Here is a 25188-nt window from a genome sequence, read left to right as displayed (position 1 = left end):
TTTTGTCTGAAATTAGTACTACAACCCCTGCTTTCTTCTCACTGTTGTTTGCCTGAAATTTTTTTCCATCCTTTGACTTTTAGTCTGTGCTTGTCTTTGGGTTTGAGGTGAGTTTCTTGTAAGCAGCATATAGATGGGTCTTGCTTTTTTATCCATTCTATTACTCTGTGTCTTTTGATTGGTGCATTAAGTCCATTTACATTTAGGGTGACTATTGAGAGATATGTACTTATTGCCATTGCAGGCTTTAGATTCGTGGTTACCAAAGGTTCAAGGTTAGCTTCTTTAGTATCTTACTGCCTAACTTAGCTCACTTATTGAGCTGTTATATACACTGTCTGGAGATTCTTTTCTTCTCTCCCTTCTTATTCCTCCTCCTCCATTCTTCATATGTTGTATGTTTTGTTCTGTGCTCTTTTTAGGCGTGCTCCCATCTAGAGCAGTCCCTGTAAGATGCCCTGTAGAGGTGGTTTGTGGGAAGCAAATTCCCTCAGCTTTTGCATTTCTGGGAATTGTTTAATCCCGCCATCATATTTAAATGATAGTCGTGCTGGATACAGTATCCTTGGTTCAAGGCCCTTCTGTTTCATTGCACTAAATATATCATGCCATTCTCTTCTGGCCTGTAGGGTTTCTGTCGAGAAGTCTGATGTTAGCCTGATGGGTTTTCCTTTATAGGTGACCTTTTTCTCTCTAGCTGCCTTTAAAACTCTTTCCTTGTCCTTGATCCTTGCCATTTTAATTATTATGTGTCTTGGTGTTGTCCTCCTTGGATCCTTTCTGTTGGGGGTTCTGTGTATTTCCGTGGTCTGTTCGATTATTTCCTCCCCCAGTTTGGGGTAGTTTTCAGCAATTATTTCTTCAAAGAGACTTTCTATCCCTTTTCCTTTTTCTTCTCCTTCTGGTACCCCTATAATACGAATATTATTCCTTTTGGCTTGGTCACATAGTTCTCTTAGTGTTGTTTCATTCCTGGAGATCCTTTTATCTCTCTCTATGTCAGCTTCAATACGTTCCTGTTCTTTGGTTTCTGTTCCTTCAATGGCCTCTTGCATCTTATCCATTTTGCTTATAAATCCTTCCAGGGATTGTTTTACTTCTGTGATCTCCTTCCTGACATCTGTGATCTCCCTCCGGACTTCATCCCATTGCTCTTGCATTTTTCTCTGTATCTCTGTCAGTATGTTCATGATTTTTATTTTGAATTCTTTTTCAGGAGGACTGGTTAGATCTGTCTCCTTCTCAGGTGTTGTCTCTGTGATCTTTGTCTGCCTGTAGTTTTGCTTTTCATGGTGATAGAGATAGTTTGCAGAGCTGGTACAACTGACAGCTGGAAGAGCTTTCCTTCTTGTTGGTTTGTGGCCTTCCTCTCCTAGGAGAATAGCGACCTCTAGTGGCTTATGCTTGGCAGCTGTGCGCAGACAGGGCTTCTGCTTCCTGCCCAGTTGCTATGGAGTTTATCTCCGCTGTTACAGTGGGCATGGCCTGGCTGGGGCTGCCCCTCCAAAATGGTGGAGCCCCGTTGGAGGGGGAGCAGCCGGGAGGCTATTTATCTCCGTGATGGGCCTCTGTGCTCCCTTTTGCCCAGGGGGTTAGAGTGCCCTGAGATCCCCAGATTCCCTGCCTCTAGGCTAAGTGTCCTGTCCTGCCCCTTTAAGACTTCCAAAAAGCACTCTCCAAACCAATACAACAACAGCAACAACGAAAGAGGAAAAAAATAAGAGGAAAAAAATAAAAGGAAAAAATGCGCGATTTTCTTTGTCCTCAGGCGCTGGTCTCAGGCACCCGCTCACTGGTCTTGCTGCCTTGTTTCCCTAGTATTGGGGTCCCTGTCCTTTTAAGGCTTCCAAAAAGCACTAGCCAAAAAAAAAAAAAAAAAGGGAAAAATGGCGATTTTCTTTGTCCTCAGGCGCCGGTCTCAGGCACCTGGTCATGGGTCTTGCTGCCCTGTTTCCCTAGTATTGGGGTCCCTGTCCCTTTAAGGCTTCCAAAAAGCACTCACCAAAAAGAAAGGGAAAAACGGCGATTTTCTTTGTCCTCAGGCGCCGGTCTCAGGCACCCGCTCACCAGTCTTACTGCCCTGTTTCCCTGGTATTGGGGTCCCTGTCCCTTTAAGGCTTCCAAAAACCACTCGCCAAAAAAGAAAAAAAAATCCGCTCCAGTTTCTTTCCACCCGCCGGGAGCCGCGGGGAGGGGCGCTCGAGTCCCGCCGGGCCAGGGCTTGTATCTTACCCCCTTCACGAGGTGCTGGGTTCTCGCAGGTGTGGATGTGGTCTGGATGCTGTCCTGTGTCCTCTGGTCTCTTTTTTAGAAAGAGTTGTCTTTGTTATATTTTCATAATTCTATGTGGTTTTGGGAGCAGAGTTCCGCTGCTCTACTCACGCCGCCATCCTGGCTCCGCCCCTAGAGAGGCTACTTTGAGGAAATCTCACTAGACAGTAAATACCTCAACAACAGGTGACTTTTATTGTTGATGTGCTAATCAAAGTCCATTCAGAAAAACAGAAACAGCACTAGGTATTTTAACAGAGAGAATTTAATACAGATAATTGCTCTAAACACTTTCTGGAGGGTTGAAAAAGCAAAAAGGGAGCACAGGGGTAATCACAGAGGTATAACTTCCAAGGCTGGAAGGAGATTGGAGTTTTCATAAGCTAGAAGTTCAGAGGAGGATCATTACCTCAGGAGCTCAGAGGAGAGGCTTAGGAAACTGGATTTCAGATCTCTGTGAAAGGATGTTTGACTAGAAGTGGTACCTCCTTGGGGGTGTGAAGGGACTTGTTCTGGGAGCCTGGAGCCACCTGGTGCTGACAGGGTGAAAGCCCTTCACTGGGCTTACACTGACATGAGTAGCAAGCAAATAGCATGTCCTTCTTTCCTTCTCCCGCCTTCCAGTCTCCCATTGCACCCCGCCCCTCCACTGTATTGGTGGGACCTAACGGAGTTGTTGGGAGGAAGTACAAAAGAGAAACATAATTTGCAGATTCCCAGTCCCAGCTCCACAAAGCAGAGCATAGAAAGGTGAATTGGGGGTCAATGAGGTAATTTGTGCTTAATAATAGGCACAAATGGGTGCATTGTAGGTATCTAAAATATTTGGTTCACTCAGTTCAATAAGCTTACTTAAAATAATCAGAGCCAGGAGCTCTATTTCAAGGTGCCTGTTACTTTCGGTTAGAAGAGCAATGGCTTCATGAGCTGATGTGCCCTGTGACGGCTTCCCGGAGTCCAGCATTTATGTACAAACAAGTATAGGATGTAAGTTCCATGAAGGCAGGATTTTTGTCTGTTTTGTTCACTGCTGTAGCTCCAGTACCCATAACAGGGGGGGATAAATTCAAATATTTATTGACTGAAACCTCAACATTGAGATGGAATCTTAAGAGCCAAGCAGAAGTTCTAGCATGTAATACTGTTGTTTTGCAGCTATGACAAGTGATAATAGTTCAGAGCTATCAGTGGCCCTAATAACTGTGTGAGATAAGTTCTCTAAGGCTCAAAGGAATGGAACTGTATCAGGTTACCTTGGTTAATAGAGATTGATGATACATGAGAAGTAAAAAAATGAAATAGTCTCAGTGATGTATAGCCAAGCCTTACAGAGATTCAGGACACAGCTCTATGCTACCTCTCAAACTTGGCTGTCATAAAGGGAGCAGGCGTCTGGTGTGGCTCATCTAGTACAGTGGCATGGTAGAGTCTAAACAGAGAGCTGAACTGCAAACTTTTCCCAGTATTCTAAAGTTGATGGTGTATGAGGGAATACTGAATCAGGAATCAAGAACTTGAAGTCCTGGATCAGTCTACTGCACTACAAAGACATTTTATTTGATTTTCTATACTCTATTATGCCTCAAAATATGCAGTTGTCTACTTGCATTGAAGTAATTTCCATTTTTTCAGCCTAATTTCTGCAAGATATCTGGAGTAAAGGGAGGCATGGGTTTTTTGAGAAGACTATAAAAATGATCTGGATAATTCTAAATTATAAAATATGTTCCCAAAGTCTTTAACAAGTAAGAGCTTCATTTTTTGCCTTGGTATTTTTAAATTAAAAATGTTTTTCTAATTAGACTGAAGGACAGATGAAACAAATATCATGACTGTTAGGTAAAATGATACCTAGTACACATGTTATTATTATTTAGATAAATAATTTTTATTTATAATGGAGTTTGCTTGTTTGAGTTCCTTTGGAAAATTATAAATTTAATAAAAAAAGACTTGGTAAAATCATGCTGAACAAATTTCTATTTCAAACAGTTCTTGGTGTTAGGTAATCTCATATCACTTTCTATAAATGTCTTTTATTGATTTAAAGGGACAAGCATTCAGAGGATAATGTATAAAGTTCTTGAGAATGATGCAGGAAGAGTTCAGATAGCCTCCTGGTGTCAGCCACATCCAGGTACATGTAGCGCCAAGAGAATGACTACCTCATGGGTGGGGCAGAAAAGAGATTTAAAACCAATGGACATTGTCCTTCACAGCGTATGCAAAAGTGGCTATAACTAGTCAGTACTAAAATATGTGAAGATAGTTGGTATTTGTTATGGGAAATTGCATGCTTTAGGGTGGCTTTCTTACTTAAAAAAAAATCAAATAATAAATCTAGCCACATACATTGAGATTAGGGATAAATTCAGTAAAACAGTGGCTCAGGTCAGATACAAGTATGTTTTTCTCATATGTAGAAGTCTGGAGGTAGTCAGTCTAGGACTGATGTGATAACTCCTCAAAACTTTCAGGAACCCAGGCCCCATCTGCTTACTTTTATGTCATCTCTAAGATGTCATCCAAGTTGGCTACCTGAGCTCCGGTGTCAATCTACATATCTGGCAGCAGGATGGAGGAGGGGCATGAGCCATCCCTTCAGGAGATTTCCCAGCAGTGTCTCTCATGTCTGCCTAATTCATCGCCAAGAACTTAAGCCATGGAGCTGTACCTGACTGAGAGAAAGCTAAGAATGTAGTCACTAAGCTGTGTGCATTGTGTCTTGCTCGAAGTCAGGGCTCTCTTACTATGGAAGGAGATAATAGAAATTGGAAGGCAAACTAACAAATTGCCGACCCTAGCTTTCCCACTAACTGTTCCTTAGTGCCATTGTCAGATGAAATGGCCAGTGATTTGATCCACAGTGACAATTCTTTCTGTTCGTGTGCATCTGTCACAATGCATACCACAGTAATAGTCACAAGAAGAATGTATCCATCTTAGAAGAGCTCCAGGAAGTTAAAAAAAAAAGCAGGGTTTATTTTATCAGATAGTCATTTCTTGCCAAGGTTGATACTTAAGCGTTTCCTTTGTTTTATAATAGTACTTTTCAATTCGCCAAGGCTTAATTTCATTCTTCTTTGGTTTCAGTATATAAGAAGAGTCTCGGAGATGACATTAGTTCTGAAACATCTGGCGACTTCCGGAAAGCCCTGTTGACTTTGGCAGATGTAAGGTTTTAGTTTGTTTTTTTTAACTCTCTAAAAGGTTGCATGCTCAAAAATAATTTTTAGGGAGGTTAAAAATAACCAAACTGGGACAACAAGATTGCAGTTTTCCTCATGAAATGCTTTATACATTTTACAGTTGCATTGCCACCAGCCACTATAATGTTTAACTGCAACCATAAAAGCATAATGTTACAAAATGAATTTAACAAAAAAAACCTTGTTTTGGCCAGTATATGGATTAAAAAGGTGTTTTGATCAAATTTTACAGTATATTGGAAAATGTTCTAATAATTCATGTGACATTAAATAATTGTTCATTTCCATTATAAGTGTCTCCATTTTTAAGGATAGGTTTACTTCCTTCTGGGCTCCAAAGAACATGTATTTCTTTTGTTAGCATTTAAATTAAGTAGCAAGAGTGATACAGAAGAATTCTCTTCAGAGATGGGTATGTCAGTTTTAGGACATTAAAAAAATTACTTGCTCAACTTTATTTTTGCCATTTTTGGAAGAGTTGCTAACCCCTCATCACCATATGACCAAAGGAGGCTAACTGAGCTGCCTCTTTTAAGAGCTTCATGACTTTATAGTAAAGGTGGTAAGGTCAAGGAGATACAACACAGATGTATGTAAGAGAGGAAACGACTTAAGCATATATCCCTGGCCTCATGCAGCTGACTTACACAGCTCTCATGTCTGAGAAAAGCCCAACAGTGGTCTCAGCTGGAGGGTTCAAATAGTCCTTGTCAAAGTGAGGCATTATGCCACTAGGAAACAGTTGATCATAATCATGGTTTCATTGTTTTTAATAGTGAAAACCTTACGGAGGCTGAACCTACACACCCAAATATATGATGCAGCACTGCAACCGTACACTCCCAGCGGTTTACATTCAGAGCTGAACATCCACCCACAGGGGGCAACAGCGTAGGGCTGCAGGACAGGCTTTAAGAATCAAACAGACCCGGAGCCTCATGCTCCACTACTGCCTACTGGCTCTACATATTTGGACAAGTTACTTTAATATTCACGTCTGTATAATTAAAATAGTAATAGTACCAGCCTCACAGGTTTTGTGAAGATTAAGAGAGAGAGAGTATGTGAAGTACTTAGCACATACTTAGCACATGGTGGTGGTGCTTTTTACCTTTTTATCAAACTAAAAATTTTTAAAGTAAATAGTTGGACTTCTTAATAGGTCTTTTTTTTATTGAAATATATTTGATATACAATATTATACTGATTTCAAGTATGCAACATAGTGACTAAAGAGTTACACACATTATGAAATCCTCACCCCAGCTAGTGCCATTGCTATCTCTCAACACAGAAAGATGTTACAGAACCATTGGCTCTATTCTCTATGCCATTGTTATTGACACCAGTGATTCCCAGCACGTTTGTTATTGGAGCAGAGTGCAAAATGAAACAGAGCAAGAAGGCAAACAATAGCAGGGTGGCAGCAGCACTGAAAAGAAACAAATGAATCATGCAAAAATCAGACACACATACAGGGACCTGATAGTTAAAAGTAGAAAAAATGCATTTTTCAAATATTTAGCCAAAAGCTTCATTCACCTGTAGTTTTCAAAAGTATTTGGGTGGTCCTCTCCCCCATCTCTGTCTCCCGTCTTGCTGTGAGGTACACAAGCACACACTCACACTTAGCCACAGAGCCTCAACATGAGACTTGGTGGCGACTTTGAGGTTTTTGTTTTTTAAAACCTTATATTTATTAGAGAAGTTTAAGGTTTCTAGAGAATTGAAACTGAAAGTACAGAGAGCTCTCATATGCCCCTCTTCCCACCCCCTCACAATTTCCCCTATTATTATCTTGGATTAGTGTGGTACGTTTGTTGTAGTTGATGAATGAATGCTAATACAATATTATTAAGTAAAGTTCATAGTGTACATTAGGATTCACTCTTTGTGTTACACAATCAGTGGGTTTTAACAAATGTATAATATCCTCTATCCACCACTACAGTATCATGCAGAATTGTTGACCTAAAACTCCTGTGCTCCAGCTGTTCACCCTTCTCCTCCTCCCTCCAACCCCTGCCAACCCCTGATCTGTTTACTACCTCTATGGTTTTGCCTCTTTCAGAACATTATATACTGGGAATAATCAATATGTTGCCTTTTGGACTGGCTTCTTGCACTTGTCTTCCATGGCTTGATAGCTTTTTCCTTTTTATTGCTGAATACTGTTCTATTGCATGGCTAGTTTTCACCTGCTGAAGGGCATCTTGGTTACTTCCAAGTTTTGGCAATTATGAATAAAAACTTCTCTCAACATTCATGTGCAAGTTTTTGTGTAGACATAACTTTTCAAACTCATTTGGGCAAATATTCGGGACCACAGTTTCTGGATTGTATGGTGAAAGTATGTTTGGTTTTGTAAGGAATGGCTAAACTGTCTTCCAAAGTAGCTGTGATATTTTGTATTCCCACCAGCAAGGAAATTCCTGTTGCTCCAAATCCTTGTCAGCATTTGGTGTTGTTGGTGTTTTGGATTTTGTACATTCTAATAGGTGTGTAAGGTATCTTATTTTTGTTTTAATTTCCAATTCCCTAATGACTTGTGATGTTGAGCATCTTTTCATGTGCTTTCTTGCCAACTGTACATCATCTGATGTCTGTTCAGATCTCTTACCCATTTTTAAATTGGGTTGTTTATTTTATGGTTGAATGTTGAGGGTTTTTAAAATATATTCTAGATACAATTCCTGTATCAGATACATGTTCACAAATATTTTCTCTGAGAATGTTGCTTATCTTTACTTCCCTTAAGATGTTTGAGTTTTCAAAAGAGGAAACTGAGGCTTAGAAAATTGTGTGATTTGATACAAATTTTGTGGTTAGTGGTGGCAGAGGCCAAACTAAAAGCCCTGAGCACCTGAGACCACTATGCTGCATGGCCCCGCCTGGAAAAACCTGGAGACGCCCTGCTGGTTGGAATACCGAGTGTTAGAATCTTGTCTTTAAAAGGATGTCCCAACCCCACCACCACTTTGAGCCTTTTAGCTAACATCAAGTGTAGTTTCTGTTCTTATCAATTTTAAAATATTGCCCTTGTTGACATCTTTTCTGTTTAGGGCAGAAGAGATGAAAGTCTAAAAGTGGATGAGCATCTGGCCAAAAAGGATGCCCAGGTCAGTAAGAAAACAAAGAAAACATCTCCCTGCACTACTCCGCCCCTTGACTGCCTTGGTGTTTCTGTGGCCCCAACCGGAGCTGTTCCCTCCCTCCCTGTCTGAAGGCGGAGCCTGGAAGCTGGGATCACCAGCCCTGGCTGCCCTCCCTCCCCGTTGGTGGTGGCTCTTCCCCTGGCTTCTGCCACCTCTCAGATTTTTAGTCTGCTAAAAGGGAGAGGCTTGGATAATAGATTATTGCACTGACCTCTAAAATCAAGTAAACCTCCCACTCTTCTCATTCAAATCCCTCAAAAAAGAGAGACCCATGTCCATAAGAACATTGAAGTCTTCCTCCCTTGTCCAATAGATTCTCTACAATGCTGGGGAGAACAGATGGGGCACGGATGAAGATAAATTTACTGAGATCCTGTGTTTAAGGAGCTTTCCTCAATTGAAACTGAGTACGTACTCACATTATAGTCTTTTTTGTTTGGTGTTGCATTTGTAAATGTTTTTGGGTTTAATATACAAAATTCTGGAAAATAAAGTTAAAAATTGCAAAGGCAAGTATTTCCAGAAACAATATGGCAAAGCTGTGTTCCAATTGAAGCAGAACTGATACTGCTCTCATTTTCCTTAGAGGCTGAGTAGGTTACCTAGTGAGTGACAGGTAATGGATGGGGGGTGGGGTGTGTACAGGAAGAAGAAAAGGAGGAGCCTCTGGGGTGAGAGCAGAGAGGAGTGTTCTTGTGGGACAGAGGAGCCTGACTGCATTGCTTCAACCCATCTCTTCCCTAGTTAGCTCTTTTCCAGAAAAACCAGGCATTGGGGGTGAGTTTCTGTTAATGATTAATACAGATTAACATTCAGCTCTTTATGGGATGAAGGTAGATGGGGGAGAGGAATAATTTTTTTGACAGACCAACTATTACATGGAACCACTAAGCACCCACCTCCTCACTCATGCATCTCCCTGAGCCATTCTGGAAGCTACAGCACTCAGAAGCCCAGAGCTCCATTAACCGTGAACATCTGACTGTGGCTCCCAGCTGCAGACCTAGAGAACGACCACAGAGCATGACTAAGCTTATGCTGAGTTCATGGAAAAATGAAGAAACATAAGGATATTACCATGACCTTTTAATTCTGAAATTGCCCTTCCTTAATTATGGCATTAAAATTCTATTTATTTTGTAAAATAATGGTAATGGTATATTATACTTGACTTTATTAGAAAATATAATCCAAACAATCTGAGATTTCTCTCCAAAATTTCCTCTTTTTTTTCAAAATTTAGTTGGCTTACAAAATATGCCTACATACTTGGTGATATATGCACTGATTTTGCACTGGGGCAAACAAATACTGATCAAGAAATTTGGATATGAACAGATACTTCTCCAAAGAAGAAATCCAGATGGCCAATAGGCACATGAAAAGATGCTCCACATCACTACTCAGCAGAGAAATGCAAATTAAAACCACAATGAGATATCACCTCATACCAGTTAGGGTAGCCACCATCCAAAAGACAGACAACAACAAATGTTGGTGAGAATGTGGAGAAAGGGGGACCCTCCAACACTGCTGGTGGGAACACAAACTAGTGCAACATTGTGGAAAGCAGTATGGGGGTTCCTCAAAAAACTAAAAATAGAAATACCATTTGACCCAGGAATTCTACTCCTAGGAATTTACCCTAAGAATGCAGGATCCCAGTTTCAAAAAGACATATGAACCCCTATGTTTATTGCAGCACTATTTACAATAGCCAAGAAATGGAAGCAATCTAAGTGTCCATCAGTAGATGAATGGATAAAGAAGATGTGGTACATATACACAATGGAATATTACTCAGCCATAAGAAGAAAACAGTCCTACCATTTGCAACAACATGGATGGAGCTAGAGGGTGTTATGCTCAGTGAAATAAGCCAGGTGGAGAAAGACACATACCAAATGATTTCACTCATCTGTGGAGTTTAAGAACAAAGAAAAAACTGAAGAAACAAAACAGCAGCAGACCCACAGAACCCAAGAATAGACTAACAGTTACCAAAGGGAAAGGGACTGGGGGTTGGGGGGTGGTAGGAAGGGAGAGAGAAGGGGAATAAGGGACATTATGATTAGCACACATAACATGGGAGGGGCCACGGGGAAGGCAGTATAGCACAGAGAAGACATGTAGTGACTCTGTAGCATCTTACTACGATGATGGACAGTGACTGCAATGGAATATGTGGTGGGAACTTGATAATGGGGGGATTCTAGTAACCACAATGTTGCTATGTGATTGTATATTAATGATACTAAAATTTAAAAAAAAAAGAAATTTGGATGCCTTCTGGTGAGTGTGAAGTAGGCCATGTAGCCTTAGGGAATGATATACTCAGCACAAAGAAACCTTCATCATTAAGATTTTCTTCACAGATAAAACACATTTGACTAATGGCCACACTGCTGTTTCCCAGATGCTGCTGTAATTTAAAAGTAGTCTACCTTACTAGATAAATTATCGCTTAACCTCTCAGTCTATTTTGAGTTCTAACAGCCTCAGAAGGGAGGAGGGACAGGAGAGAGGCAGGGAGGGAGGGAGATCATTGAAGAAAATGACCTATGAAGTTCAGTTTTATTATAGATGATTTTTTTAAAGAACAAATGGTAAACAAAGACTTCCTGATTTCTTGATATAAATGATGGTGTAAAGGAGTTTTTAAGCTTACCACTTAACAACTTGATTTGCTGCATATCAAATGAAAAACTGGAAGATATTCAAGTGTGGTCAGCTGGGATGCTTTCAATACTTCTGTGGTGCTGTTTTTTAGCATTTGATGAATACCGAAATATTAGCCAGAAGGACATTGAGGACAGCATAAAAGGAGAATTATCTGGGCATTTTGAAGACTTACTCCTGGCCATAGGTAAGCCTTTGGGTGCTTATCAACTGACTTACTTTGCATTTGTTCAAAATCAATGTCAGGGTAGTGCCTTTGGTGTAAGAATCCTGACTGACCCACCTTTATGCTCCCACAGCCCCTTGCACAGTCTGTGATACACACAACAAGCTCAACAAATACTGTTAAATGGATTCATGAAGAAGTATTTTTTTAGGTCTTGTTTTGTCTTTTAACTTAAAAAAATTTTTTTTATTGAAGTATAGTTGATATACAATATTTTATTAGTTTCAGGTGTACAACATAATGATTCCATAAGTAATATACATTACAAAATACTCACCACAGTGTGTAGTTACCATCTCTATAAATTACTACAATATTATCAGCTATATTCCCTATGCTGTATTTTTCATCCCCATGATTTATTTATCTTATAATTGGAGGTCTGTACTTCTTTATCCCTTTCACCGATTTCACCCATTCCTCCCACCCCATCCACTCTGGTAACCATCAGTTTGTTCTATTTATGAGTCTTATTTCTGTTTTGTTTGTGGCTTAGTTTGTTGTGTTTATTTTTTCAGGTTCCATATGTAAATGAAATCACAGTGTTTGTCTTTGTCTGACTTATTTTGCTTAGCATAACACCCTCTGGGTCAATCCATATTGTCACAAATGGCAAGATTCCATTCTTTTTTACAGCTAAATAATACTCCATCATATATATGTACCACATCTTCTTTACCCATTCATCTACTGACGGACATATAGTTTACTTCCATATCTTGGTTATTGTAAATAATACTACGATAAACTTAGGGATGCATAAATCTTTTCAAATTAGTAATTGTTGTTTACTTTGGGTAAATACCCAGAAGATACTGGGAATTTCTGGGTTATATGGTATATCTTTTCAGTTTTTTGAGGCACCTCCATACTGTTTTCCATAGTGGCTACACCATTTTCCATTCTCACCAACAGTGCACAAGTGTTACAGATACAGGTAAAGATGCTCAACATCACACATCATCAGAGAAATGCCTTTTTTACATAGTGGTGTGCTTGTCACCACATTTGGCTTGTAAACTCCTTGAAAGATGAATATACTGCATTCCTGTGGCATTTTTATTGAGCCTTGTTGGAAACTAAGCCAGTCTGGTATGTACCTATTTGGTTGTTTTTGGAAGATGCCAGTGGCCTCCCAAAGTAGAGCCCCCATCGGAACCGTAGGCCGCCTCCCTTGGCCTTCTAATAGGGCATATCAAAGAGAAAGTCAATCACAGACTTAATCTGTTCCTTAGAGAGACACGTGGGCTTGCGAGCAGGCAAAAACACTGTTCTGTAAGCTGATCTGCCTTCTCAATGAGGTCTCTGCCGTCTCTAGACACAAGTTATTCATCAGTAGTCAAGGATGTTAGAGATGGAGCCGGGGTGTACCCTACGGAGTTATCAGTGTAGGCATAGGTGCTGGTGTGTCTGGGATCTGGAGATGAGTCAGCTGCTCCTGGAGTTTCTTTGGCAGGTAATTTTATTTTCCCTATGGCTAAAGATAATTACTGTGCTTAAGTTCCATGCAAATATGATGTTATAAGGCTTTGAAATTCAGGTTAAGCATTCTTTCTTTTGTCCTAAATGAAAGCCAGCGGTGAAGAGGGGGTAAAGTGGTATTGTGACCCCAAGAATCTTTTTAAAGAACATATGATTATAGATTAACTCAATTTTTATTAAATGAAACTGAACATTACTTTGCTTTTTACAACAGTTCACTGTGCAAGGAACATGCCTGCCTTTTTAGCTGAAAGACTGCATCAAGCTTTGAAGGTTGGTCTGAAAATTTCATATACATTCGAAGTTTCCCTCAATGAGAATATGAAAATATTGCTTAATATTGATGGAATTTCATATTTCTTTTCCACACTGATGAGTTTTCTTTTGCAGCTAATGTGTCTGCTAATTTGTCTCATTGGCTGGTAGTGAGTATCCTGGTCATCATAGACATAGGTACAGTAGAGGATTGATTCAATTTTTTCCCACCAAGTGTAGACAGCAAAACTTGTTTTAGAACACCAAACCTCAAATTTGACTCATTAAGTCCTGTGTCCTCTCAGGCTGTCTTATAAAGTAAACCAAGCTGCATCAGCAGCACTTTGTGATACAGAAACCCTGTGTTTTCTTGTCTGTTGCTACTGCTTAGACGGTAAGCTTCACAAGTGCAGGACTTTTTCTTGCCCTTTTGTGTCTTAGGACCCTCATACTGGGGCTGGCACAGTAGAAAATACTCACTTCAGTTTCTTTACTGGACATTTCCTAGGCAAGTCCACATGTACATTCAAAGTGAGGCCCCACAGGAACATATCATATCCCTCCCGTACCCTCCCACCCCAAGTCTCTCCAGGGTTCAGTCATCTCAGTGCATGGTTCCCACAGGAACTAGCCCTGCCCAACTCTCCTCCACATCCTTGTTCTCTAAGCTTCAGCCACCTCAGCCTTCTTGCTGCTTGGCTATTTCCAGTCTCTTCCCGTGTCAGAATCTTTGCTTTGTTGTCCCCTTGGCCTGGAATGTACCCGCTCACATCTGCAGATGGCTGGCTCCTTCTCACCTTTCAGGTCTCGGCTCAAATGATACCTCCTAAGAGAAGTCTTCCCTGACTACAAATGGGCAGTTGGCTTCCTTTCAGCATGTTCCACTCCATTCTTCTTATTACTATGTACTTAACTTACTAATTTTCTTTACTGTTCATCTCCATTCAAAGAAGGTAAACTCCAAGAGAACAGAGAGAGAATCTGTGTAGTTCACTACCATATGCACAGTACACGGAACAATGTCTGGCATGTAGTAGATGCTTAGTAAGCATTTATTGGATGAATGAATAAGCAGAGTGTCAATATCCACCTAACTGCTCAGCTAGACATTTTGTACTTCTCTCTCTCCTTTGTTCTCCCCAAATGATACATCACAGTTTTTCAATCTACCTTTATAAGTATCTCTTAAATCTACCCATTTTCTTCATCCCTGCTACCATTATTCTAGATCAGACCATCATTTTTTTTCCCCAATCACCTCTGAACAAGTACCAAAGTTTCTAGTCTTATTCTATTATCATCATCCCACTCTCACCCTGCAGTCCATTCTTCAGAGGGTGTCAAAGGGATCTTCTGAAATCGCAGCCCTCGCATGTTTAACAGATTGCAGAAGCTCTCCACACTTGGGATAAAGTTACAATTTCATTCATGGTTTACAAGTCTGGCCTTTCCAGACACATTTTTTGCTATTCCTCCTCATTATTTTTGTATCCTTAAATATGGCATTGTTTCTTGCCCTGAACTTTCACACATGCTGTTTCCTCTATTGGAACACTTTTTTCCTCTCTATATGGATCCCACTCCTTCTTCCCCTGGCTGAATATTTAGGCCATAGCTTAAATAACCACTTTCTCAGACAGATCTGTAATCCTTGATCTATTTTAGTCCCCTTAACATATGCTCCCATAGTACCCATCATTCCCCTTATGTCAGATTATATCATAATGGCCTGTTTTCTGGCCTGTATCCTTTACACAACTGAAAGCTTAACAGGGATGTCTCATCTCTGTTGTCAGCATTTGGTATAGTGATGGCACAGCCCAATAAATATTTAAGTGCCTGATAAATATTTCTTGAATAAATGAATGATGAAGTTTTTGATAAGTAAATGAGGAAGAGTCACTGTGGTTAACTATTTTGTGCACCACTATCTTCCCTGTAAATATAGATCTGTATGTTGTTTTGTGATCAATGAGATTTGTATTGTGGACACTTGTATTTCTTAACAGGGTGCTGGAACTGATGAGTTTACTCTGAACCGAATAATGGTTTCCAGATCGGAAATTGACCTTTTGGATATTCGAGCAGAGTTTAAGAAGCATTATGGCTATTCCCTATATTCAGCAATTAAAGTAAGTCACCTCTTAAAAATAACAAAACACATTTTGTCTTCTCTACTCATCCTCTTGCCCTTATAATCCTTAAAACATGGAGGTACGTGATTTGGATTTCTCTCTCCCTGTCAATGTATAAATGTGTTTTCTGAGTTCAAAATAGTAGTAGCAAAATGTTCTTTAAAGGCAGTGATTATTTTCCAGCTCTGAAATCCCAGACACATAATAGACACTCAACATTTTTGGGGGTGTTTAGTGGCTACAAATTTTTGTTCTTTTGTGAATTCATATACAAGTTGTAGCAGTATTTTTATTCATTTCGGTTTTTCTTTACGACAAAAAAGGGAAGAAAAGTACTCTCCTTTTTACACAAAAGATAGCATGGTTCTTCACTGAAGTTCTTTTCACTTCAGTATATAGGAGGCATTCTCATTCTTTTTAATAACTGCATATCATTCCATTATTTGTACCCACCACATCAACAGATGTTTCCAGTTTCTTCATATTATAAACAAGGCTGCAGTATGTATACATAATTTCATAAGGTGCAAGTGTAACTGAGGTATAAATTCTCATAAGTAGGTGGGATTTCTGAGACAGAATGTAAATGGGATTTTGGTAAACACTACCAATTAACCTCAATTTGCACATCAGCCAACTAGATTCCTTCACCAAAGTGTTTTTTTAAACACCGCCTTTGTTTTTCACTAACTCTGTACAGAAAGAGATGCATGCCTAAGTTGAAATAGGGAAGTTATTAAAAAAGGCAACTCATACTACTGTGCCTGCAGCTTAGCACAGATTTCATCAACTTGGGTTGAGGCAATTTGAATTGATCCTGACACATTACAATAGTTTCAATCAACAGAGGAAGATTCAATAATGTTAACCATAATATATTAATTAAAGAGGAAAAGTAGACTCATACATTTTATAAAGATTTTCAGTAACAAAGTTGAAACACAAAGAGGGTTTCAGTTCACCCTCAGCAAACCAGAAAATTAAATTAACTAGTAGCTCTCCCTCCCCTGATGGTCTGGGTAATTGAGGCTTATTGTATTAGGAAAACATTTAAACTATGACTATCTTGATAGAAAAGAAAAATCCATTGCTGAAGAGTTCAGTTTGTAATTTAAAATTATATAAGGTTTCATTTCTATTGCCTAACATACATTATTAAGTAATCTCATTATCTTCTTGATACTGATGAATAGAATCTTTTCAGTGGTTAAATTTCTGTACTTCAGGAGCTAGAGTTCTACTTTATATATCATACTGGGCTTTGGTTCTGTCTTCTTCATTCTGCCTATAGTTTAGACATTTCTTTGCTCATTAACACCTTTCTCAGGTGATGATTGTTAGGGAGGAGAAGGGGAGAAATAAGATAGGTGAAAAACAAATATAGATTTCTTATTAACTTAAAAGTAAGGTATTAACAAAATTTGAATGAAATTACATTTTTGGTAGATTTTTTTAATCAACAAATTAAGTACCTATTTAATAAATAGCCAATTCCAGGGTCTTTAAGGCAAAACAGTAGCTACCCTTAATTAATTCATTATCTATGTGGAGATTTAAGGTAGACATAAATAAAACAATTAGAAGATAATAATATGACATACAGTTAAATACTAGATTGTTGGGTACAGAAGATAGTAGTGTGTATAGGAATTGAGAGTAAAAAAAGTTTGGGATTAGAATAGGAATATTTCTAGGCAAATGGGTCTTGAGCCTGCCTTTCAGTTTAATAAGCATGTGTTAAGTGCCTCCTATGGGCCACGTAGTATTCTAGTCAGTAGGGTCTCAAAGTTGAATGCTCTAGAAATATATGTATGGTAAGAAATAGGAGGGAAAGAAATAAGTGAGATGCTTGATTGATTAGGGATCTACCTTGGGTAATTTTGAAAAATAAAAGCCTAGTAGTAAGATGAATTCGGTTGAAAGAGAGCTTTGAGATCACAAAATTTGTATCTTTTTCATTCAGTTAAAAGTATTTACTGAATGCGTATTATGTGCCAGGCTCTGGATTACAATTATAAGCAAAGAAAAGCAAAAAAATTTCCCTGTTCTTATGGAATTACAAATAAATATAGAATTGCAACTCTGTTAAATCTAAAAGAAAGAGATATTATGGTTAGACTATGTAATAGAAGGATTTGACCTATAGGAAACTTCTAAGAGGAAGTTATTCAGATCTGAAAATGAGTAGAGAGTAACAAGCAAAGGTTGTGGGGGTTGGGAGTCAGTAGAGCATTCTAAGAAAAGGAATTGCAAGTGGAAAGACCTCATGGTGGAGGAAGCAATGAAAAAGTGAGGCTGGAGGGACCAGATCATGCAAGACATTTTTGGCAATGTTTAAGGATTTTGCATTTAGTTTAAGAGTAATGGAAAGCCACTGAAGAGTTCTAATTTTAAGCACATAGTGTCATGATCAGAAGTACATTTTGAAAAGATCCCTGCGACTGTGGAGAGTGAATTGGACATAAGATAGAAGAGAAGTGGAGTAATGAGTTATTATATGAGTCATATTTGAGTAGCTGTGACTGGGTAACACAAAGCTACTGGGATTGCAAAGAAAGCAAAGAGTAAAAACGCAAAAGATTTTTAGGAGTTCGTATTTAATTGGTGTGATATCTTGGGTGAGAAGCAAGGAAGAGGTGTCACATATGACTCCCAGATTTCTAACTTAGGAAACAGATTGTGATACCATCCCCTGTAAAAAAAGTCAGGTTTTAGGTGTGTTTTTTTCCTTTTTTCAGAGTAGGGGAGAAAGTGCATGAGTTGGGTCTTGCCTGTGTTGCACTCAAGCTGTCTTTGAAACATGTAAGTGGAGGTGTTGAGTTGGTAGCTAGTGGTATGAGATATATTTTTAGAGTCATTTCTGCTATTGAATCCTTGGACACAGGTGAAAATCCTCTAGAGAGAGAATACAGATTGAGAAGAGAAGCAAGTTTAGAATTGAGATTTAAACATTACTAACAACTGATAGCTGCATAGCAGAGGATGAACCTGCAGATAAAACAAAGGTAAAGGTGATAGAAAGAAGGAAAAGCCTGGACTGCCTACAGGAAAAGGAGGGGCTACTTGCCTGATGCATATAGTGGTCATTGGACTTGATTTACAAAACAGTAAGAATTAACACCTTGAAGTGTACAGATTGAAGAATCTAGGGTTAAGGAAACTGGTGAGAGAGACTAGAGCTAGAGTAGATTTGCTGACTTAAACACCATAAAGAAATAATTGGCAGGACAGATTAAATGTTAAGGATAAAATATGGAATCGTGCTGATGGATAGTGACTGTAATTGGGGAGGACTTGATAATGGAGGGAATCTAATAACCACAGTGCTACTTATGTGATTGTATATTAATGATACCATAATAAAAAAAATATGGGATCAAAATTGGGGGAAGAGAGAACCAGTGGTACCACTGTTAAAAACAGGCCAACAGAAGCAGTTTCTTAAGAACAATTAATATGGCCCAATTAGAAAAGCATAAATTATGTTCAGTGGTTTTGAAAAATACATCAACTTTTTTGTCATGACAAAATTTCTAAATTGACATTTAAATAGAATAACTATTACACTAAAAGGCATAAGGGTATAGAGGTAGAAGGAGAGGGTGAACATTTATTTAGTGTCAACAGTGGATCTGAATGTTATGTATAGCTCTGTGTTAAGCTACTTGGACTTACTTTCTCAACTCACTGAAAGAACCCTTTATAATTGTTTACAACATTGATCAGAGATGGCTAAAGGGAGCTGTCTTAACACTACGTGATCACAAGTCCAATCACATGCCCAAGTGGGTGAGCTGCGATGGGAAAACGTGGGAAAGATCAAAGACCAGGCCAGGAGACTCCACATGAGACACAGGGGTGTGCTGGGGCTTAAGTACAGGGAGTTCCGGAGCAGCCAACTGGATGAGGTTGTGCACTGCTGTTGTGGACAGGGAGGGAACTGATTATATGGGGTGAGAGGACAGAGACTCCTCTACATGTCAGGGATGAGGGGACAGAGACTACCTGCAATGCCAGGAGGGATCATTCTTGTGCCACCAGTGCCCCAAGGAACAAAACCTTCGTCAGAGGCGTCTGCCTCTCAATATTTCCATAGATAAGGTGTTTCTGGATTTGGCCATCCCCAGGCCATCAACATGCCATATACCTAGCATACTGCCTGAAGGAGGGGGCCCGGTGGACACATGGTTATTCTGGGACAAAAGGTTACACCAGGCAGTGCTTGTCCCCACAAATAACAAAGCTAGGTCATTGTTGACTTGTCACCAGTCTGAGAGATTATTAGAGGTGGTAGAGCAAAACTTAGGAAAACTCAAAGGGGAAGAACTAAAATCTGTATAGAAGAGGAGAATGTAAATTAATGCCTTTTGTGTCTTACTATGAAAGTGACGCTTAATCTCTTCTCTAAATGACCTTCCTTCAGTGCTTCCTCTGCATTACCGCTTACTGTAATATTTACCCCAGTGTGAAACTGAAGGGATAAGAAGTACTCACTATTTGAGATGCCTTGAATAAAATAAGTATGAAATGAGGGTTTTAGGCAATTTAGGTCAAAAACCAGGTTTTACTTCTTTTGCATAACAAACATGGCATCTTTGTACTTTAAAGTTTCAATCTCACATGGTATCTTTATGAACCAAGATCTCTTTTCAGCTAGTTGAAAGGAAAGGAACTGAGAAACATGCTATGCTCGTGGGGGATGTAGTTCTTTTAATTTTCTTAAGCCAGACAGTGTAGTATGGTGTTTAGGGGCCAAACTATCTGGGTTCAAATCCTGCCTCTATTGCTTATTCTCTATATAATTTGGAACAAGTTTCCTAATCTCTGTTTTTCTCATTTTACTTATCTGTTAAATGGAGGTACTTATGGTATCTACTGTATTGTTATTATAAGGGTTAAATTGATTAAACCCTTAGAAGAGCAAGTGTTGGATATATATTAATAATATTATTAAGCTATAATTTTTTGAAGTTTTGTTAGAAAATTAGTATATAATGCTATGTAATTAATGGAATCTTTTTAAAAATGTAAATTGAAATTTAATTGCAATCTTCAGGAAGAATTTAAACATACACCTGACCCTTGAACAATGTGAGGGTTAGGGGTACTGAGTCCCTGTTCAGTCAAAAATCTGCATGTGACTTTTGATTACCCCAGAACTTAACTACTAATAGCCTACTATTGATCAGAAACCTTACAAATAACATAAACAGTCAAATAACACATATTTTCTCTGTTAGATGTATTATATACTGGTGAGCTAGGAAAAGAAAATGTTTTTCACATCGTTGCAGATCTCAAAGAAAACTTCCAATATCTATATTGAAAAAAAATCTATGTATAAGTGGACTTCTGCACTTTGAACCCGTGTTGTTCAAGGGTCAGCTGTATATTATAAAGAAGACACTAGGCTGGAACATAATTACGCTTAGGTGTGAGTGAATGATGGAATTGCAGGCACATTTTACTAAGCAGCACAGTTGTGAGTCTCACACCCTGGTGAATCCTCCAGTGCCACAGAATTCAATTCATTTATGGTCCCCTCATTATTTATGCTCTCTCTGTCCTTCTCTCCATTGGCCCTGTTCTTTACAGTCAGATACTTCTGGAGACTATGAAGTCACGCTCTTAAAGATCTGCGGAGGAGATGACTGAGTCAAGAACATACTCTCCAGAGTTGCCTGCTCCCACAGTGAGGTTTTCCAACAGCTCTGCTTACTTCTCTCTCAGTATTTAAAAGTACAAGCAAGTATAAACAGCAGCCTGTTTCCTAACAAAAAGTGTCAACAAAAAGTGTCACTGTTCCATAGTAACCAAAAGTCCTAATTTTAAAGCATCCCATCATAATGTGGTAGTTCATAAATAAAATTTACAATGGTGTTAAGGATCTACTAATACTGTACAAATTTTATTTCTGCTTAGAAAGTAAGAAGCTTTGTACTTACTGTTCTAAAACATTAAATGCAAAGTAGGGTAATGAAAGTTGTTGCCTTTGTTGAAGGTAATTTGTTTTTAGCATATGCCTACATATTTGGTACCTAGTGCCAACAACTAGTGATATTTTTAAAACACATTTTTGTATAAAAGCTGGTGCTGCTTTAGTTTCTCTATTACCCTGTTAATCACATTCATCTTTCAGAAGGGAATAAAATGAAGATGTATGCAATCCTGGTCTGCCCTTTCTAGTTGTGATCAAGCTATTGGAGTGGCAATGCATGTTCAGTGATTTCAGCTCCCAGAAAACATCTGCTGAACTATTAATCTAACCACTTCCTGTCTGAGTGGCAAGCATGAATTGTGGTTGTTTCATGACAAATACTCCTTTCCCAGAATGGGTATTTGGAGTCAATTCTCTAAGGTTTCCTTTTCCTCCAAAATAAGCTTGCAAAACTATGCATTTAAAAAATCTCTCATGTTGTCTTTGAAAGGGGCCTGATGTGAAATATCTTGACTAGTATGAAATATATGAGGTTAAAAATTCCAGGTGGAACTTGAATAGAAATGATAGATGTGTGAGAAATGGAAATAGTGGTATGTGAGACCAGATCTTTTAATCAAGGCATTCCACTGGTGAACACTTCTGAGATCTTTCAGAAAGATACAGAAGTTATTTCATGTTCTGGGATTTCCAGAATGCATACAGGAATAAAGTGCAGGGATTTAGAGTCCAGCACACCTGGTTCTGACTTCCTGCCCCATCATTTCCTAGCTGTGTGACCCAGAGAATTACCAAACCCTACAAAACCAAAGTTTTCTCATCTGCAAAATGGTGATAATTACAGCACCTACCTTTTAAAGATTAAGTACGATAATGCCTGTGAAGCACTTAGCCCTGTGCCTCGATGTGGTAAATGTTCAATTACCATGTTATTACTGTTACCAACACCATCAGAATGCTCATGACAGCATTGCAGCCATTTTTCAACAGATTTCAGTTCATCTACCACCTATCAAGCCACATATAAAGTAAGTATTGGGTACACCAAGGGGACTCAGACTCATTTGCTTTTGCCCAAGAGCTCAAAATCTGCTTAGGGAGAGACATGTAAGCCAGTAAACACAACACAGCATGTACCACATGCACTCAGGGAAATGACATCGTCTAAGAGGCTGGATGGGTAAGTTAGCCTGCTGAAGGCTGCAAACTCACCAGTAAAAAAGAAGAGGAGGAAAGGCTCTCCAGACCGGTGGTAAGAGCACTTGCCAAGTCCCAGAGGTGTGAGCAGCACGGTGTGCACACAGCTCTCCCCCAAAGCTTAGTGTGGCAGATGCTGAGCACAAGGGGAGGTGACAGCGATGGGCAGGGGCCTGATTGTAAAGGTCTCATATGCCACACTGAAGAGATCACAAGCAAGGGAGAGTTGTGAAAGGAGTTTTCCTGGAGGATTTCAGTCAGGGAAATGATGGGGTCAAGTGTTTGATCAACGCTAATGTTTGGGAGTCCACTTGGCAAGTTAGTTCTGTAATCAATACTGGAAATGTCATCCTGAGCTAAGATAACGATGTGTGTGCACATTCACACATCTGTAAGAATATTTAGGATATATAGAAGGTAAAATTGATAGAACATGGTAATCGGTAATCAGGTGTCAAGTTTGCCTCCATAATTTTGACTTAGGTGATTTGGTGAAAGAATGTCTACCTAAGTAATAAATCATTGCTGATATTCTTTGAGTGCTTATTATGTATCAAGCACTATGTTAAACAGTGTAGTATATGTTAGATCATTAATCCTCAAGGAACTTTACAATGTAGGCACCAACTCACAGATACAGGAATCGAAATTAAGTAACTTGTCCATTGGAAGAACCAGGATTTAAAGCCAAGCAGCCCAACTCCAGTGTCCAGGCTCTTGGCCACTATTTTGCCTTAGGATTTATCCTGTCCCAGGGCCATAGTTCTTTTTAACCCTGGACCATAAGCTGTTTGAATGCAGGGAGTTTTGTCTGTGGCTTTCACTTCTATATCCCTAGTGCTAGAGAACATGAGAAGCACTTAATAAGCCTTTATTGAACAAATTAAGTTCTTTTTCCTTTATGCATTTGAGCTATATAAGTGAATTTGGCAGGTTATTTAAACATTTCTAAGTATACCTGATTTTCAGCTTCACAGGCTTAGGAAAAGAAACCAGCCATTGCATTACAGGTTTTTTAGGAGAAGAGTTCAGAATTTTTACCCACATACAGAGTACTTCCTCCAAGCTACCCATCATTGTGGAGTGAAATATTTTGTGGAGCTGGCGGGGGTATTGGGACTTCTGGAGAAGCAACAAGTTCAAATGCACGTAGGTTTTCCTTTACTTAACATCAAGCTAAACTCCTGAAATGGCATCATAAGATTTCAATCTTGGCCACATTCTCCAAAGTCATGGAGAAGGAATCTCTGTCGCCTTTGGATTTTGATATTAACTGTTCTCTTTTCTTCTGAAAAAAATGATTTGCCCCACTAGAGCTCTCCCACGTAGGTTCGCTTTCTCTCTTCCTTCCTTTGCCCTCCTTCCCATTCATTCTCTCTATTTAACATTTTATAATGTGGTAAGTACTGAAGCCACCTCCTCAGGAGCATGAAGACTTTGATAATGACCTACTACCAGCCATGTGGCCTTTTCCTCCCATCCTCCCTGCATCTATCTCCCCACCTGATGTAACCATCATCCTGAATTCCATATTCATTGTTCCCTCACTTTCATTTTATATAGCTTTTCATGTTTTTCCTTTATTGAGTCTTATACTGTATGTAATCTCTGGGACTTCTTTTTTCATTTAATATTATTTTGTTAAGTGATACCCATATAATTGCATTCATGTATTTTATTTATTTTGATTGCTATATATAATTCTATTGTGTAAGTCACAAGTATAATTTCTAGGAGGCCACACCACACATAGGCCACACCACACACAAAGGGAAGGATCACTTTATCTGGCTCCCTACCCTTTGTGCTTCTTTGAAGTTGTGGTGCCCCACTATAGCCACAGAAGTAGCCTTCATCTCCAGTCAGTAAGAGGCAGAATGTAATGGGACAAACGTAAAACTAAGAAGAATCTGGGTTTTTCTCTTTAATGGGTTCTGATTACCAGTTTCCAATGTGTGTGTGGTGGGGAGGGGGAAGTCCCACACCAGTGAGCGATGCTCCAACACCAGCTGGATGTCCACCAGTTCAACCTGCACGTAACGTCAGCTCCTGCAGTTTAAAGCTCAGTCCCACAAGACTGCCCCCACCAGATTTCAGATGCCAGTCTCAAGTCCCAGTTGTCATCTTTGCTTCAGACTAAATGGCTTTAGTTGGGAGGTTCCCACAACTAAAGTACTTGGGTTTGTACTAGAGTGATTCACAGAACTCGGAAATGTTTACTTACCAGTTTGTTATACAAGGATAAAAGTAAGGGTACAAACAAGCATCTTGATGAAAGAGATGTGTAGAATAAGGTGTGTGGAGACCCACACTGCTGTGACTTTTATGGGGGCTTCATCACATAGGCATGATTGATCATTAACTCCATTTTCAATCCTTTTCCCTTCTCAAGAGATTAGGGGGCAGGGCTGAAAATTCCAAGCTTCTAATCACGGCTTGTTTTCCTGGTGATCAGCCCCCACCCAAGAGCCTACCCAGAGCTGCCTCATTAGTAAAGACCAAATATTAAAACAAGCCTGCTCTAACGCTCTTATCACTGAGGAAATTACAAGGGTTTTAAGAGTTCTGTGTCAGGAACCAGGGGCAGAGACCAGTATGTATATATATATATATATTTTCTATTATCTCACACTCTTGCTTT

General features: G+C 39.3%; 1 protein-coding gene across 2 annotated transcripts in view; it reads left to right on the top strand.

Annotated features, from left to right (window-relative positions):
- The window catches only part of ANXA3 (annexin A3), a 60954-nt gene extending 39376 nt beyond the window's left edge, over positions 1 to 21578 (top strand). Inside the window, exons 7-14 of one of the 2 annotated variants that reach the window (XM_037014869.2) lie at positions 4322 to 4408; positions 5365 to 5444; positions 8543 to 8599; positions 8949 to 9042; positions 11406 to 11501; positions 13237 to 13295; positions 15287 to 15409; positions 21008 to 21578. In XM_037014869.2, coding sequence (XP_036870764.2) covers positions 4322 to 4408; positions 5365 to 5444; positions 8543 to 8599; positions 8949 to 9042; positions 11406 to 11501; positions 13237 to 13295; positions 15287 to 15409; positions 21008 to 21067 — 656 coding nt within the window. In that variant the 3' untranslated portion in view covers positions 21068 to 21578. The remainder of the gene's footprint in view (positions 1 to 4321; positions 4409 to 5364; positions 5445 to 8542; positions 8600 to 8948; positions 9043 to 11405; positions 11502 to 13236; positions 13296 to 15286; positions 15410 to 21007) is intronic. The other variant, XM_037014870.2, reaches the window with a different exon arrangement.
- The last annotated feature ends 3610 nt before the right edge of the window (positions 21579 to 25188 follow it).

The sequence above is a fragment of the Manis javanica genome, chromosome 5, assembly GCF_040802235.1.
Source record: "Manis javanica isolate MJ-LG chromosome 5, MJ_LKY, whole genome shotgun sequence".
Lineage (NCBI taxonomy): Eukaryota > Metazoa > Chordata > Mammalia > Pholidota > Manidae > Manis > Manis javanica.
The sequence above is the reverse complement of the archived record's forward strand: the minus strand, read 5'-3'. Positions and strand labels throughout refer to the sequence as shown.